General features: G+C 39.4%; 1 protein-coding gene across 6 annotated transcripts in view; it reads right to left on the reverse strand.

The window, feature by feature from the left end:
* Positions 1–18,072, reverse strand: part of LOC149786144 (serum paraoxonase/arylesterase 2-like) — a 53,621-nt gene that overhangs the window by 3,748 nt on the left and 31,801 nt on the right. For all 6 annotated transcript variants that reach the window (XM_089976493.1, XM_089976489.1, XM_089976495.1 and 3 more), the window contains 2 exons: positions 11,379–11,460; positions 5,847–5,987 (listed from right to left, as the gene is read on the reverse strand). In XM_089976493.1, coding sequence (XP_089832619.1) covers positions 5,847–5,987; positions 11,379–11,460 — 223 coding nt within the window. The remainder of the gene's footprint in view (positions 1–5,846; positions 5,988–11,378; positions 11,461–18,072) is intronic.

The following is an 18,072-nucleotide window of genomic DNA, read 5'->3' on the forward strand; positions in this document are numbered from 1 at the left end:
TAAAATTGAATCCCATCAACAAATTACCTCATGAAAAATGAATTATCCTTCAACTAAGATACCTTAATTTGCTTGCTTATAATCATGCTAAATTTATGTCATTAAAAAATAATGAACACTGCATATCTTTTCCTTCTTACATTCCATTTGTAGCTATTCAAACCATGTATGAACATTAGGCTGATAAATGTAATGACAGATTTTCCTCTCTCCATTGTCACCACTCTCAGTTTTGTTTGCTATTATATTTTTTTGTTGTGTATTTCTTATTACGCTGATTTGCCAAGCCAATCACAACAAAACAGATTTATTACCATAATAAATTGTCCCTGTGTAGATATTAAACATCTATTGCATGAAAAATCAAGGAACATTTCCTGTATAGATGTTGAACTTCAACTGCATGAAAAATCAAGGAACATCCCCTGTATAGATGTTAAACTTCAATTGCATGAAAAATCAAGGAACCTTCCCTGTATAGATGTTAAACTTCAATTGCATGAAAAATCAAGGAACATTCCCTGTATAGATGTTAAACTTCAATTGCATGAAAAATCAAGGAACATTCCCTGTAAAGATGTTAAACTTCAATTGCATGAAAAATCAAGGAACATTCCTTGTGTAGATGTTAAACTTCAATTGCATGAAAAATCAAGGAACATTCCTTGTGTAGATGTTAAACTTCAATTGCATGAAAAATCAAGGAACTTTCTTTGTGTAGATAGTAAACATCCTGTACATAAAAAATTCAAGGTGTTTCTTCTTCAACATGACTGTCCCTGCCAACAATACCTCATTTGGAGATGGCAACAATAAAGACAGGTATGGAGGAAAATACAAATGTTACTTAAGCATGAAATTAGGTCACAGTGACCTACTCTTGGCATGGTCGAGTTACTCTCCATCAGATGCACTGACATATCAGTTCTCATGCATAGATGAAATAGGGATAAAGAACAAATGAATAGTCAAAAATACCAGTTACTCAAACCTAAAAACAAAATCACCATAACCCACTTTTGGTATGGCCATTACTCTTCTTGAGATGCCACATACATTTTTTCATAAATTCTGATGAAATAGGGTATAATATATTAAAGGTGTAACAGACAGCTGAAGATACCAATATCACTCAAGTGTGAAAATAAAATTACACTGACAAAGATTTTTATATTCTCAAAATGCATCCACATGCCAAAATCATTTAAATAGCGACAAAGACATTGAGAATGTAATGAACGAATAAATGAAAACAACAAAAGACATTAAATTGCCAAAATGAGGTCACCGTGATCAACATTTGGTATGGATGAGTACCTGTCACTGTGATGCCAATATTTATGTGTGTTTGTGAAACTGGGACTATGATATTTTGGGTGTTATCAATAAACAGTTCATAAAAAAAAGTAATTAAAGCATGTTAATTATGTCAGCATGATCTAGTTTAGGTACAGTTTGGTACTCTCCCAAAAATGCATCCCTGTATGAATTTGGTTTAGGTACAGTTTAGCTCTTCTCCTGGAAATGCAGCCCTATATGAATCTAGTTTAGGTACAATTTAGCTCCTATTCTGGAAATGCATCCCCATATGAGTCTAGTTTAGGTACGGTTTAGCTCCTCTCCTAGAAATGCATCCCCATATGGATCTAGTTTAGGTACGATTTAGCTCCTCTCCTGGAATTGCATCCCCATAGAGATCTAGTTTAGGTACAATTTAGCTCCTCTCCTGGAAATGCATCCCCATATGGATCTAGTTTAGGTATGGTTTAGCTCCTCTCCTAGAAATGCATCCCCATATTGATCTAGTTTAGGTACAGTTTAGCTCCTCTCCTAGAAATGCATCCCAATATGGATCTAGTTTAGGTATGGTTTAGCTCCTCTCCTAGAAATGCATCCCCATATGGATCTAGTTTAGGTACAATTTAGCTCCTCTCCTGGAAATGCATCCCCGTATGGATCTAGTTTAGGTACGGTTTAGCTCCTCTCCTAGAAATGCATCCCCATATGGATCTAGTTTAGGTACAGTTTAGCTCCTCTCCTAGAAATGCATCCCCATATGGATCAAGTTTAGGTACAATTTAGCTCCTCTCCTGGAAATGCATCCCCATATGGATCTAGTTTAGGTACGGTTTAGCTCCTCTCCTAGAAATGCATCCCCATATGGATGTAGTTTAGGTATGGTTTAGCTCCTCTCCTAGAAATGCATCCCCATATGGATCTAGTTTAGGTACAATTTAGCTCCTCTCCTGGAATTGCATCCCCATATGGATCTAGTTTAGGTACGGTTTAGCTCCTCTCCTAGAAATGCATCCCCATATGGATCTAGTTTAGGTACGGTTTAGCTACTCTCTTGGAGATGCATCTCCCTACAAATTGTCATCAGTGTAGATAAAATAGGGTCAAAGATATTAATGGAGTAATGAACAACTGAGCTATGAGATAGTGCAAAATCTGAACCAGACCATTGGTACTAATTTAAGTATGATCTTTTTTGGTATCAGCTGTTGTCCACACACAACCAATAAAATAAAACATGATCCACTGATATTACTAGAATCTATGTTGGGGTTTCCACCAAGACAAGGAAATCCCAGTCAAGAGGTTACATTATTTGTCCCCCCCTCCACAAGAGTCTGCCTCATGGGAAGTCAAACAATGTAACCCTGCAACTGAGATTTCCTTGTCTTGGCACAAACATGCAACATAGATTATTTTTCTCACCCAATTTTTTCAATTACTTTAAAAATAATCCTGCATTTTTGCAATACAGTTAGCAGATTCAACATATACATTATTAATCTATTGCCTATTACTTCATATAAAGTTGATCTGCTCTTGTACTCTTCTATGAAAACCTGAATAATTATCAAATCTAGCTATGTATGCCGCTCTTAGCACAGAAAAAAAGTAAGGAAAAGGTTATAATTGTTATGTGTATTGCACAATGAGTGTCTGGAGCAATGTACTTTTGTTTTGGAAATACTTCAAATTAATATAAATATGTTTATGAAGGCAATGGGGTGACCTGTCAGCCCAAAGTACACAAGTACTATGCATTGGAAAGTAGAAACATTTTATATTACTGCTATATTATCACAGTTAATCGATGACTGACAAATGAAAATAGCAGTAAGTAACTAATATCTTTTATATGGTTAGCTTTAAACTTTCATCAGTTTTGATCTGGAAAATGTTCCATGGTAGGCCATTACTGTGCATAGTGATTATATGATTCTAATCTGGAAAATATTCCATGGTAGGCCAATATTGTACAGAACTTGAACAAAAAGTATCAATCCCATTCTGGTATAATAAAATATTAAAATAAATGATAATACAATCTTTCTGAAGAAACTGTGTGAAATGTATGTACTTTTTATTAAAGACATAAATAAGGAATATGACATTTTCCTTGCACATAAGCACATAATGTGTTCATACAAAAATCTAATATCAATATTACTTTCGTATAATTCTATGGAGTTCTTGATGCAATACCAGGAACTTGGAAAAACACAATTAGAAATACTAGAAAAAATAATCTGCACTACATGAAAATAAAAATCTTCTCAGGAATCATTCACTATATTCTTGAGATATAACCACAAACCTCTGACTTGCCCACAAGGTCATGATGACCTGGTTTTCAAACAATTTCAAGTTGGTGCTCAGATAAGCAGTATTTTCCTTCAGGACCAAAAAGTAGCCACCAAATTATTATCAATATGGCCACCATATCAGCCATTTTTCAAGCCACACTACCATCATTTTAATGCAAAAGCAACTACATATCCGAAAACATGCTTCAGTGATAAATTAATGTTGATACTGTATAACCATTCATTTTGGAGGATGTGTCATTACAAGATTCTAATGAAGGTTGTCATGGTTGTTGTGGTGGCCATATTGGAAGGCCATTGTGGCACCCATTTTCATTCAGGAGAAACAACTTAGTACAAGAAATGCTTATGTGCAAAATCTATGTTGACATCACTATCACTTCTTCTGGAGAAGTAAGAACAAGTCTTTAAAAGTGGACATAGTGGCAGCCATTTTGTAAGGTCAGATCAGCACAATGTTCATTTTGGATATCATAAGCAAGAGGTCCCTGTGAGCCTGATATTGCTCACTTAGCTGACATCTGCCTAAAAGCCAAACACAAGAGAAGATGATCAAGAAATTTGAGTCAGCAGGATGTTTTTACAAAAATCTGTATATGTTATGAAAACAACAGCTTCCTGGTTTCTCTATCTTGGGCATCTCCACCCACATCTTAAAGCACATTGGGATGATTTACCCAATATCATGAGGCTTTTTGTCAAAGGTGTTTAAATTCTGTTAAGCAACACAACCATCTGTATATGTGAATGAACAGAATTTAACAATATCAGCACAATTATGACTACATATTGCCAATTAAGAGTTAAGTTGTTAAAATGTTAAGGTAAAAATTGCTAAAACTTTGGGAAGACAAACCCTTCCTAACAAACATAAACATGAAGTCCTACAAGATAAAAGATGATAGCTAAGTTCTTTCAAATTTTGAAAAAGGAATAAAATATAAAAGAATAAAGGTAACAATCTTTAAAATACACTTTCAGAATTTAAAACAAATAAAACACATTCTTTAAAAAGACCAAGATTTGTCTGGTGTTAAATGGGAGTATCAAAAACAAGATTTTTAAGATGGCTACCATAGTGGCCATTTTGTACGCCAATTCAATAACATCAAAAATCTTTAAATGAAAACCCAAAGGCAGTAAGATGCTAATGTGGAAGCAGCTATATACTGCAAATATGAAGTAGTTTTTACAGTAAAAGAATGTAAGTAATGCCATCCATCATGACAAAGTTGCTGTTGCATGACTAATCAAATTTTGGGAGGTCACATGGTAGGCATCATTATCATGTTGGAACAAGTAAATAAACTGAAAAGTGTTTAAGAAGAAAACCACATTCTGATATATCCCTTACAATATACTGGTAATAACAAACTTCTGAAAGTGGTCACCATGGCCATCAACTTGGAAGTGTAGTCAGCACCATTTTCACTTAGGAACAAGTAATTATTATAAGAAGTCTTTCAGTAAAAATTCCATCTTAATGTGATCATCTGTTTTGGAGAAGGAGCTATAACAAGATTTTCAAGATGGCTATCATATTGTATCAGACAGCGACATTTTTACTTTAAGGAACATTATAAGAAATCTTTGAGTAAAACCCCCATTTAACTACAACATCTGTTGAGGAGAAGAAGCCATAAAAAGATATTCAAGATGGTCACCATGGTTTTTAAGATGGATGTCATGGGGGTCATATTGGATGTCAGATCAGTCTTATTTTAGCTTTTGACCAACTAGACTTCACATGAAGTATTTTGTTAAAAATTCTAGACTGATATGACTGTTCAGAAGGAGTTGAAATTAAAAATTTTCAAGATGACCACATTCCGTTAAATAAAAACTCCATGTCAATATGACCATTCACTCAAAAGAAGTAGTTGTAACAAGAATTTCAAGATGGCCACCATGCGACAACATCTTCATCAAGGAGCACCTATGTATCGTAAGACGTCTTGTAATAAAAACTCAAGTATGACCATCCACTGAGGATAAGTGGTGAAAACAAGTTTTTGAATTTCTTGGCACGGGGCACCCGCTTTATTTAGGACCAATTAGAAAGACCTAAGCGTGAAACTGTGTCAAGTTTCAATGCTTTCCTCAAAGTAGCTTGGGAGGAGTGGCTTTAACAAACAAGATAATAGATGCATAAAAGCAGAGTTAGCAAAAATGATAAGCAATAAATCAACAGATAGAAAGATAAACAGATAAACTAACATATAATACCTGCGAAGGTGCTGTTCTGCTTTTCCCTGCATTGGCATCATATTCTAGAGCTTTCCCAGGGCTGGGGTGCCCACCCACCCACAAATCCCCAGAGCTGGGATCAACTTCAATATTGTCCACACCACTGTCTACAGGAACAGTCTGGAGAAAATAAAAATACCTTGATAGAAGTAACAATTAATACCTAATGGACACCTGTAATTAATGAAAAATGGTTAAATATTGATGAGAAACATTATATTTTGTTTTTGTTTCCGTAGAATATCTTATGTACAAAATATCCATTTATACTGAGTCTTTACCTCAGTTACTGTTTGTACTAGACACCTGACTGTATTGTTTTCACCTCAGTAGATCACCTGTTTGTACAAAATATCTGATTATATTTTAGTGTGTGTGTGTGTGTGTGTGATTTGGATTTTTAACGTAGCTTTAACAATTTTTCAGTCATATCGCTACGGTGTCTACAGTGTGGCAGTTTTTAGTGATGTCTAGCACTGAGGCATCATGCCGCAGACATGTGGCATGATGTCCCACCCAGTCACATTATCCTGACACCGGGCCGACCAGTCCTAACACTAACCTCTTAATGCTGAGCGCCAAGCAAAGCAGCTGTTAGTACCATTTTCTAAGTCTTTGGTATGACTCGGCCAGGGATCGAACCCACGACCTCCCGCATCCGAGGCGGACGCTCTAACCACTAGGCCACCGGAGCGGTATATTTTAGTGTAATTGGGGTAATATTAACTAAAGAAGGAGAGGAAAATACCAATGCCTTAACCTTAGCAAATAGTTTAGCTACTCTTAATGAAATGGTTTTGATAGTCACATCTTAGATAACTGTGCATGCGTATTGCACCAGAGAGGGTCTGCAAGCTGTGTAAGTGCAATACGCGATTGTATAACCAATAGAAGAATTTTGAGTGTGTGTGTGATTTGGATTTTTAATGTGAAAAAGGCTGATATTAAACAATTTCAGTTTCATTCACTCAGTCAATGAATAATATTTACTTAGTCTTAAATCTGTTAGACTGCTTTTGTATGTTGACTGCCTTTTATGTTGCAGTCATTCTATTGTTCTCATCATGTCAGTCAGCATATATACATTATATAAAGCTGCTGAAATAGACAACAGTTTCCTTCACACAGGGCCAGCAGTAGGGAGAAGTAAATTGTCACACTTTGTAGTTTCAACTCAGGAAAAAGGTGTGTGCTGTTCTTTTAGCCAATTATACATTTGTCAGTGTACTGCATTGGAGAGAAGACAAAAATGAATGCAGTTATTTTCTGTGAATTTAGCATCAGCAAATTTCCCAGCGTCTGGCTGATGACTACCAAGCCAAACAAATGCAACAAATTATTTTGAAAAAATCATTCAATGAAGCATAGTGGGTGGGGAGAAGTAGATAAAAAAAATGATATACATGTAAGTAAAGAATAAGCTGAGGTGTCTCACTCAAATAATTCAACGCCCTCTATCCACTATCATTCCTAAGAGGCAAATGTAGGAATTTGCTAGCAGTGGAATACAACAACTAAAATTATTTGGGTTTCCATAGAGGGCAATAAATTGTGGAGTGAAGAGTGAACTTTTTGATTCAGCTGAATACATCCAAGAAGCCTTGAGCAAATTCAATACTGCATGAAAACTTCCATTTGCTCACTCAACAGTACATAAGTTTCAAATTTAGTATCCCTAAGTCTCAATTTTTTTCCTACCAAATGCTTTCGAACCAAATTAACACCAACCCACCCCTCACTTCCCACCAAAAAACCTTATTGATTTGGAAGACTGACTTGTGAGGACATTCTAAACACAGAATTTGTCATATGACAGAGAACTTTCACCCATGTAATTCTGTCACTAAATAACTGACAACACCATCCTGTGCACTATGACAGAGAACTTTCACCCATGTAATTCTGTCACTAAAAAACTGACAGCACCATCCTGTGCACTATGACAGAGAACTTTCACCCATGTAATTCTGTCACTAAAAAACTGACAGCACCATCCTGTGCACTATGACAGAGAACTTTCACCCATGTAATTCTGTCACTAAAAAACTGACAGCACCATCCTGTGCACTCTGTTATATATGTGCAGCTACTAGTACAATTCTTTCATTGTAAGAAACACAACGCCATCCTGTACACTCAGTCTATCTCTGATGTTGAAGTACAGCATCTGTGATGCTATGATTTTTTTACTCAGTTTTCCAGCCATCTTTTCAGAATTACTTTTTGTAGCTTTTAAAGTACTTCATTTATTGCTGTATGTATCTATGCTGTATGTATCTATACTTTTTCAAGTGCTGTTCTGAGATAGGTAGACACTGCAGAATGTCGATAGTATCGACTTCCACTTAAAATCTGCTGATTCTTTCTTCTGTTATGTAAGCTCTGTTAAGCATATCTTCCAAGTGCATCTATTTGCCAAGTCTTTTATTCAAATTAATATCATACTTGATGCGAAGTAACATGCATTGTAATCTTATTGGTGTAATGTAAAACTCTTCATTATCATTTCCAAGGGTTTGTGGTCAATCTACACTTTCACTTGTCCATCATATGTAAGCTAATGACATTTCTCCAGTCCCAAAAAATTATAAGAATTCTTTTTCAATTTGTGCACATCTTATTTCTGTCTCAGTCAATGCATGACTGGCATAAGCTACAAGCTGTCCTTTCTGCTGAATGAATGTTCCTATGCCACTCTGAGTTTTCTGAATCCTATGCCATTCTGAACAGTCTGAATCTTAGGCAACTCTGAACTGTCTGAATCCTATGCCACTCTCAACTGTCTGAATCCTATGCAACTCTGAATTGTCTGAATCCTATGCTACTCCAAGTTGTCTGAATTCTATGCCACTTGGAGCTGGCCTTAATCCTATGCCACTCTAAGTTGTCTGAATATGCCACTCTGAATAGTCTGAATTATATGCCAATCTGAGCTGTCCTAATCCTATGCCACTCCAAGTTGTCTGAATCCCATGACACTTGAAGTTGTCTGAATCATATGCCACTCCAAGTTGTCTGAATCCCATGACACTTGAAGTTGTCTGAATCATATGCCACTCCAAGTTGTCTGAATCCCATGACACTTGAAGTTGTCTGAATCATATGCCACTCCAAGTTGTCTGAATCCTATGCAACCCTGAATTGTCTGAATGATATGCCACTCCAAGTTGTCTGAAGCCTATGCCACTCTGAATTGTTTCCATCCTATGCCACTCAGAGTTGTCTGAATCCTATGCTACATCAAGCCATCTCACTCCTATGACACCCCAAGTTGTCAGAATTTTATGCCACCTAAACTGTCTGAATCCTATGCCAGTCTAAACTGTCAGAATCCTATGCCACTCCAAGCTGTCTAAATTCCATGCTACTCTAAGCTGTCAGAATCCTATACCAATCCAAGCTGTCTGAATCCTATGCCACTTGGAATTGTGGACCTTAATGGTTTCAAACAAAAGGGAAAAATTTCAACTCATCATCTTCATCTAAAGCAAGTGTTGTCAGGAAGAGCATTTCAAGATGGAGAAATTGATGTTACAGATCATCCTGAGAGGTCCCCTGTGGCCTCAGTGGTCATGGTTCAGTAACCTCCTCAACCTGTTCGTAGCTGACCCTAATAAATTACTGCTGAGGAGGGATCTGCTATCGCAGCAAATAGGATCCCTCCTGCACAACAATCCACACATCTTCCATCTCTGCACCTGTCTGTGACTTGTATTATTTGTTTTCATATCAACAAACTCTACAAGCTTTATTTTGATGTACTCTTCCTCTACACTTTCATGGCCTGATTCATGTTCAATTAGGTTAACTATTCTCAGCTTCCTTCCCATCTCTCTGTGTTATGCTATCTTGAAATGGTTTAATTTTTGACAATAACTGCATCATTGTCCCAAAAGCTGGACAATTTCTTGGACCCGGCTCAAGCTGGTGACTAAAGAACTTGCCTTGGTAGATAGATGGATAGGTTGAAATGAGACAGTCCAAACTTCCTCCCCCGTCCCCTGACCAGTAGAGTGGGATGAAGATCGAGATCCCAATGAGGAGACAGTCCGTCATCTTGTCTTTGCTCTCAGGGCAAAACAGGACTATTCCTTCTTACACCCTCCTTGACAAACTGAACTTCATGATTGTGATTTTGGGCATTTTGTTTCTGCTCACAGGAAGGAAGGGGACTAACCTGTTATTCTCATTGGAGAAAGGAGTGATGATCCCTTCTAAACGCACGAGAAGGTGATTGGTAATCCTTTTATTATGAAACAGTAGGGCATGGGAAGGTACATGGCCTGCCCAGTCCTGCAATGGAAGGAGACATGGGAAAGTCATTCATGGTGTCATGTGAGGAAAGAGAGGCATGAATAACTCTCCATTGTGTGATGGTAATCACCCAGCCCTACAATTACTGAATGGGAACAGAGAAAGAGTGCAGTGCCTATCTCTTTCCCTAGACAGGTGAACAAAGCTCTGATTGGTTACTGATAATGACTGACTGGTGCCTGTGTCTAAACCAGGTGCCCAGTGACCATTGACAGTCTGTGGAAGACTGACACTAAACATTTTAACTGTGTACTGGCACCCTGAGTACTGGTACTTGATGCATTATCTAATGACAAGTGAGGAAAATATGGAGTCAAATATCAGGCACCTGTTTCCCAATCAGTTGACCATGGACCCCTCACTTATGGGAACTGATGACTTCATAAAAATGCATGCGATTGACAGTACATATGCCAAACGACTAAATACATGATGAAAAACAATGAGTGTAATGAGATATGTGAGACCAACATAAAGTCAGTTGAAAAGAAGAACAATATTCTGAATGATGGAAATAATAAAAGAATCAGACTATGATCATGTTTCTTGTTCAAGACCAGGTAACTTCCTCCAGGGTATTGGTTGGATAGCAATTTTTTAATGTACCCATATGATATAAATGTAACCAGATAAAACCAGGTGGTGGGCCTGATATGGCCCATGGGCCAAAGGTTGCATATGCCTGTTCTGGACCTCCAAATACTATTGGAATATTCACCGAGGGAAGTGATAGCAGTACAATAATAGCAAGTAATGTATTAATGCTTTTGGGAGTTAGCTCCAGAATATGGAAATACCAGCCTTGAGACCATATCATGAATGTCTTATGCTAACATCGAGAATATGGAAATACCAGCCTTGAGACCATATCATGAATGTCTTATGCTAACATCCAGAATATGGAAATACCAGCCCTGAGACCATATCATGAATGTCTTATGCTAACAAACTCTTGCTCTGACAAATACTATACCATCTTACTGAAATTTTCATGACTTAGCATGAATCTCAACAAAAGGATCTTAAGATTTTCTAACATAGGATCTTAAGTTTTTCTGTTTGCAAGGCAGAGCAACTCCAATGAATAAGTTATAAAGACATACATGTGGTATTACGATATGCAGACTAAAAACATCCCACCAAACTATACATCACCTTTAGTATAAAATCGGAGATAAGAAAAAAATAACATGATACCTGTATACCATCTAGACTGTCATCCTTGTTTCGTTTGAACACTGCAATCTGTTGGCTGCCAAACTCTGCCACATACACAAGTCTGAAATACAGTTAACAAGGTTTTTGGGATGAATTTGGAAACAGTATATTAAAAACACTAGTATCCAACCCAGTTGAAAGGCTGAAAAAAGCAAGAAGTTTAACATCCGTCATGAGAAACAATGATTCTGATAGGAAAAAAATATATATAAAAATATCTCATTTTATTCCCACACTGGACACTCCTTGGACAAAAGAATTTTTGCTGTTTTATTGAGATGACCAGTATAGAGAAATAAGACCATTTTGATGATCACAGCTGTTCCTTGTTTATTTTTTCTTCATGTTTAAATCTTCTTGTGAAAGGCTGATCACTAGTCTTTTCTTTAATGGGGTCCATAAAAGCTGAACAAAAAAAGTGTTTCTTTTGATAGTTGATGCTGAAATAAAAGTAAATTTACAAAATGGAATGAAATTCAATATGAAAGCAGGAAAGCCATGTAAATCTAACCTGTATTTTTCTCTTAAAAAAATCAAAATGATAAATTCTATCATTTTTGTCTACCAAATACCATGACGTAAAGCTTTCTTTTTCTGACTGCAAAAAAATAGAAAAAGAAAACAAAAATTTCTGATAGGTATTCCTCATATAACAACTTTTTAAACATAAACAGATTGGAAATTTCCAAATTCCATATCTCTTCCACCTTTCCAAGCGCTGTACAATTTGGTAGCTCAAATACAGTGTGACCCTGCTATAACACGGTAGTAGTGAGCCTAAGAACCAGACCATGTTATAGACCAAACCATGTTATAAGCAACCAGGTCAGTTAGCTTAAGAAAAAGATGCATGTACCCAAAAAAAATTGCAAGGGGGGGGGGTAGGTAATAAATGCAGGCGGTAAAACATGTGCTTCATCAGCACAGTTACCATCTTAAATCAATGCATATTAAATGAGAAATACACCTGTAGTGTAAACAGAGAAGGCATATATATTAGTTTAATTTTTTTAACCACGAATTGGTATATGTACATGAATACTGTTTATATATACATGTCTAATGTATAACATGAATAGAGTATTAACACCGTGTACTCACCCGCAAATCTCATCATAGACACTGAATCCACAATTCAAGCAATTCCAGACTTGCCAAGTCTGAAAAGTCCGTCTCAGTAAGTGATTAACAATATATCATTAACTGCTATTGTAAAGCTGGAAAACATAATTAAAAGTTTGATGCATCGATGATAAACATTATGTTCAACTGAAAGGTTTGTAATGTATGCGTAGACTTTATTTACCACTAGTACAGTTGCACAAACTCTAGTTCCAAACCCTATGCAGCTCATTGAATTTGTTAATATCTTCTTGGAAATACTTTTCTATTTCACATGACGATGGCAATCATATCTCCCACCACAAGACATACTCAAATTGGCACGTGATGTCCAATAAACGTAATTGTGTCCTTTCCAGCTATTATTCACAAGAATCTGAATACTCCTTTTTTATTCTTCTGTGTTTATTATTAACGCTGGGTTCCAAGGGTTTCATTGCCGGGAGCGGATGTGGGAGATAAGCATCCACTTCCCTTGGAAATCTCCCAATGGCTTGCGTCTGATAGAGCCTCTGACAACCAAATCCAGTTTCAGGCCTTCACGAGTGGCGGAACCTGTTTAAACTGACTGGAGAAGGAATGACAGGCGAGTTTCTGGTGCCTCAAAACCAGATACTTTGGGCAGATGGGGCTCAATAACCTTGGGTGGTCACTCATCCAGGAGAAGGTAAACTCCGATCTCAAACCTTCGCTGCCTTGCGACTATACCCTCTCATGGGAAAGGCTAAGGAAGTAAACCCCAACAGAAAATCCAGAGACGGAGTCCCTAAGGCGACTTGGCACTGATTTCAGTGTCATCTCGGCAACTCCTGTGACGCAGCTGGTGCCATGATGTACTGGCTTGTCCTTTCCCTTGGATCCATCAGCTGCGTGGAGAGGGGGGATCAGCTGCATGGGCAACAGTTGATTCTCCATATCACCCTGCCCAGGCTTGCTCCCTGGAGAGGACACTCGAGCTTCACTCCACAGCATCAACACAACATGGGAAGCAGCAGTTTACTGGCTATAAGTCACGCTCGATTGGTGTACAGCCAGATGCCAGGGGTTGCTTCTGATGGTGGGAGAGACCAACATGTTTCACTGGACAGCTACCACCCGCCTCAAACTGGGCAGCCCCCAGCCAATAAGGTGCTGTCCCGCTACAGTTCGCCTGCCTTGCTGGGTACGTAAGGCTTAAGGTACGCAAGTACCTAACAAGTGGACTGCAACAACTGCACCAAGAAATAACAAAAAAAATAATAAAAGAAGACTTCAATCCTCAAGCTAGGTACCTGGAATGTCCGGACCATGCTGACTGGGCTTTCAGATGATCTCCAGACAATCAGCGACGTTCGAAAGACTTCAGTCATCAATGATGAACTTGCAAGGCTCCAGGTCGACATCGCCTCACTACAGGAGACACAACTACCAGATTCCGGGTCCCTCAGAGAAAAGAACTACACATTCTTCTGGCAAGGAAAGAGCGCCGATGAAGCCAGAGAGTTTGGTGTTGGATTCGCCGTCAGGAACACTCTGCTGAGGATGATAGAACCCTGCCAACAAGGAAACGGAAGACTGCTATCCCTCTGCCTCCACACCACAAACAGGCCTGTCAACCTGATCAGCATTTATGCTCCCACACTAAGATCCTCCAGATAACAAGGATGAGTTTTACGATGAGTTAAACTCGCTCATCGACAAATTTCCCAAGGAAGAGAACTTGATTTTGCTGGGCGACTTCAATGTCTGGGTGGGTGCCGACCATGACTCTTGGCCCTCCTGTTTTGGCAAGTTTGGTGTTGGGAAGATGAATGAGAATGGGCAGCGCCTTCTAGAGATGTGCTCGTACCACGACCTCAGCATCACCAATTCATTCTTTCAGACAAAGCCACAGCACAAAGTGTCTTGGAGGCATCCACGGTCTAAACACTGGCACCAGCCAGACTTGATCATTACAAGACGGTCAGCCATGAAGGGTGTGCTTCTTACCCGTACCTTCCACAGTGCTGACTGCAACACCGACCACTCGCTGGTGTGCTGTAAAATGAAGCTTCAGCTGAAGAAGATCCACCACTTTAGGCAAGAGGGTAAAGCACGCATTGATGTGAGCAAGACATCATATCCAGACAAGGCTGAGGAATTCACCTATGCTCTTTCCAAGACATTTGATTCGGAACCCCCCAACAGCAGTGCCAAAGAAAGATGGGATCACATCAGAGAGACTGTATACAGCACAGCTACACGGATCTTTGGTAAGAAGCAATCAAAGAACCATGACTGGTTTGAGGCTAACTCTGCCACACTCATGCCAGCCATATAAGAGCATCGCAGTGCTCACCTTTCAATACAAGCGATCCCCCTGCCAGAAGACACTACATGCATACAGGTCTACCAGAAGCAAAGTGCAGAGATTAGCACGGCAGTGTGCCAATGAATACTGGCTTCAGCTCTGTCAGAGTATCTAGTCAGCAGCAGATATCAGAAACATCAGAGGCATGTACGATGGCATAAAGAAAGCAATGGGTCCCACAAAGAAACTGACAGCACCACTGAAGTCTGCCACAGGCGATACCATCCACAACAAGGGCAAGCAGATGGAGCGTTGGGTGGAATACTACTCCAAAGAGAACCACGTGACCAATGATGCCCTCAATGCCATTGAAAACCTCCCTCTCATGGCTGAACTGGACGAGAACCCTACTGTAGATGAACTAAAGAAGGCCTTAGAAAAACTGTCCCTAGGTAAAGCCCCAGGGAAGGATGGCATCACAGCAGAACTCATCAAGTGCGGCTGTAGCGTGCTGCTCACACACCTGCACGACCTCCTCTGCCAGTGCTGGGACGAGGGTGCAGTGCCTCAGGACATGAGAGATGCTAACATCATAACCCTGTACAAGAACAAGGGCGACAGAAGCGACTGCAACAACTACAGGGGCATATCACTTCTCAGCATCGTGGGTAATGTTTTCGAACAGACTGCAGATGCTTGCTGACAGAATTTACCCAGAGTCACAGTGTGGGTTCCATGCAGAGAGGTCCACAATCGACATGATCTTCTCTGTCAAGCAACTGCTGGAAAAATGCAGAGAACAACACAGACCCCTCTTCCTGCCTTTATAGACCTCACCAAGGCATTCGATCTGGTCAGCAGAGATGGACTCTTCACAATCCTGGTGAAAATAGGTTGCCCTCCAAAGCTGCTAAGCATGATCCAGTCCTTCCACGATGACATGAAAGGCACAGTGCAGTACGATGGCTCAACATCCGACCCCTTTGACATCCGCAGTGAAGTTAAACAGGGCTGTTTCCTTGCCCCCCACACTCTTCGGCATCTTCTTCGCAGTCCTGCTCAAGCACGCCTTTGGGACATCCACATTAGAGATTTACCTGCACACGCGATCAGACAGCAGACTGTTCAACCTGGCAAGACTGAACGCAAAGAGCAAAGTGTGTGAAGTAACCATCAGGGACATGCTCTTTGCAGACGATGCTGCTCTAGCCACCCACACAGAAGCTGAGCTTCAGTGCATGATGACCCGCTTTGCTAAAGCATGCGATGAGTTTGGGTTAACCATAAGCCTAAAGAAAACAAACATGATGGTTCAGGACACGGAATCCCCAAGCATCATCATCAACAACTACGAACTTGAGGTGGTGAGTCAGTTCATGTACCTCGGCTCTACCATCACCAACAACCTTTCACTCGATGCTGAGCTCAACAAGCGGATCGGAAAGGCATCAACAACTCTCTCCAGGTTGTCGCAGAGAGTGTGGAATAACAGCATGCTGACCATAAACACTAAGATCACCGTGTACCGTGCATGCATGCTAAGCATTCTCATGTACGCCAATGAAACCTGGACTCTATGCCACACAAGGGAAAAGACTGAGCACCTTTCACATGCAATGCCTCCAATGCATACTCGGGATCACCTGGAGCAATCAAGTAACAACTAACGAGGTGCTGGAGCATGCCAAAATTCCCGGCATTATCACACTCCTCCGCCAACGTCGCATTAGATGGCTGGGCCATGTACGTCGGATGGATGACGGATGGATCCCCAAAGACATTCTTTATTCGGAACTCGCCTCTGGCAAAAGGTCGATCGGATGGCCACATCTCCACTTCAAGGATGTCTGTAAGCACGACATGAAAGCCCTTGATATCAATGTCAACACCTGGGAAGAGCTCACTCTAGACAGATCAAGCTGGTGACATGCTCTGATCACTAGTCTGAAAACTAGAGAGGACAAGCAATGCTTGCTAGCTGATGAAAGACGATCGCAGAGGAAGAAGCAGCAGCTCCAACCAACACCAAACACAACCTTCAAGTACAGCAAGTGCAGCAGGTACTGCCACTCCCACATTGGACTACTTAGCCACATCAGACGCTGCACAACCGCCAACCGGGACATCTCTCATGGGCGCAGTTCCATCGTCTCTCTCTCTCGGCTAACGGATGCCAACAATTATTAACACTTTTCAAGAAGATTATTTTCCCTTTCTTCTTAAACATGGAGGTATAATATTAAACAGATACCAATACAAACACCAGATGAAGCACCGTTTTCTGGATGCCATTTAATTTTTTTAAATAATCAACAGTTTGATCATGCAGATGCTTCACATGAACAAATATGTGCAGTTTAAAGAATCTGGGGTGCTGCTGTTAAGTTAGTCTGGTTTCCTTTCTAATTTTACTAATTCTAAGATGAAACCTGAATCCAAATAAAACATGGATAAACCAATTATTCAGATTTTTCAGCAACGATCATTTTTCCGTAGTTTTTGCTAGTATGCCCTAAGTCCGTATTTTAGGGGTAATTTTCATAAGACTTAGAGCAAAATCGTAAGAGTTGGCAGGTCTGCAATTCCATCGAAAATATGCACACACAGATTTAAAATATTCAACAATTTTGTCACAGGTCATATTGGTCTGAATTCAGTGGAAAAACATAGCACATTCATGTAATAAATGACAAAGCACATTTACTTTTCAGTATGTCCCAAGTCAGTAGAAGTTAGTTAGCGTTTCAAGCTGCCGTTGGTAGTGTTTGTAAGCAAAAACCTTTCCCTTGCATAAAGGAAACTTTCATGGCACAGTTAACGTGTTCCAGTCAAACTGGAAAATGCAAAAATCAATCAGATTCCATTACTTTTATTTAAGTTTGGTACTGACTTCCTTTGAGAAAAGTTTTTTGTTTTCATTGAAGACTGTAGTCAGCTTTCTTTGATGAAGGGTGCATGTGTTATTGAAATCACTGCTAAAGGACAGCTTTGGAGAACCAAACAAATGCCCGTTTCATATTGTGGCGGCAACATCAAATAACTGTATTGCATGAATGCGACTGATTTTTTTTCTCCATTTGCCCAGAGTACAATTTCATAACAATGCTCCAAAGGTAATCAGTTTCCTTTGAAATTTCTATTTTATCTGGGTACATTTTTAACAAGGAATTGGCTGTCATTTGGCCTGTTCTAGTTACTGTTCCCCCCTGCCTATTGAACAAACCAAAAAGTAAGATGTGCATGTTTTTTTTTTACATTTGTGGTAGAAGGGTGATGCTGCTT

This window comes from Sinohyriopsis cumingii, chromosome 12 (genome assembly GCF_028554795.1).
Source record: "Sinohyriopsis cumingii isolate HCF-2022 chromosome 12, ASM2855479v2, whole genome shotgun sequence".
NCBI classification, from domain to species: Eukaryota; Metazoa; Mollusca; class Bivalvia; order Unionida; family Unionidae; genus Sinohyriopsis; species Sinohyriopsis cumingii.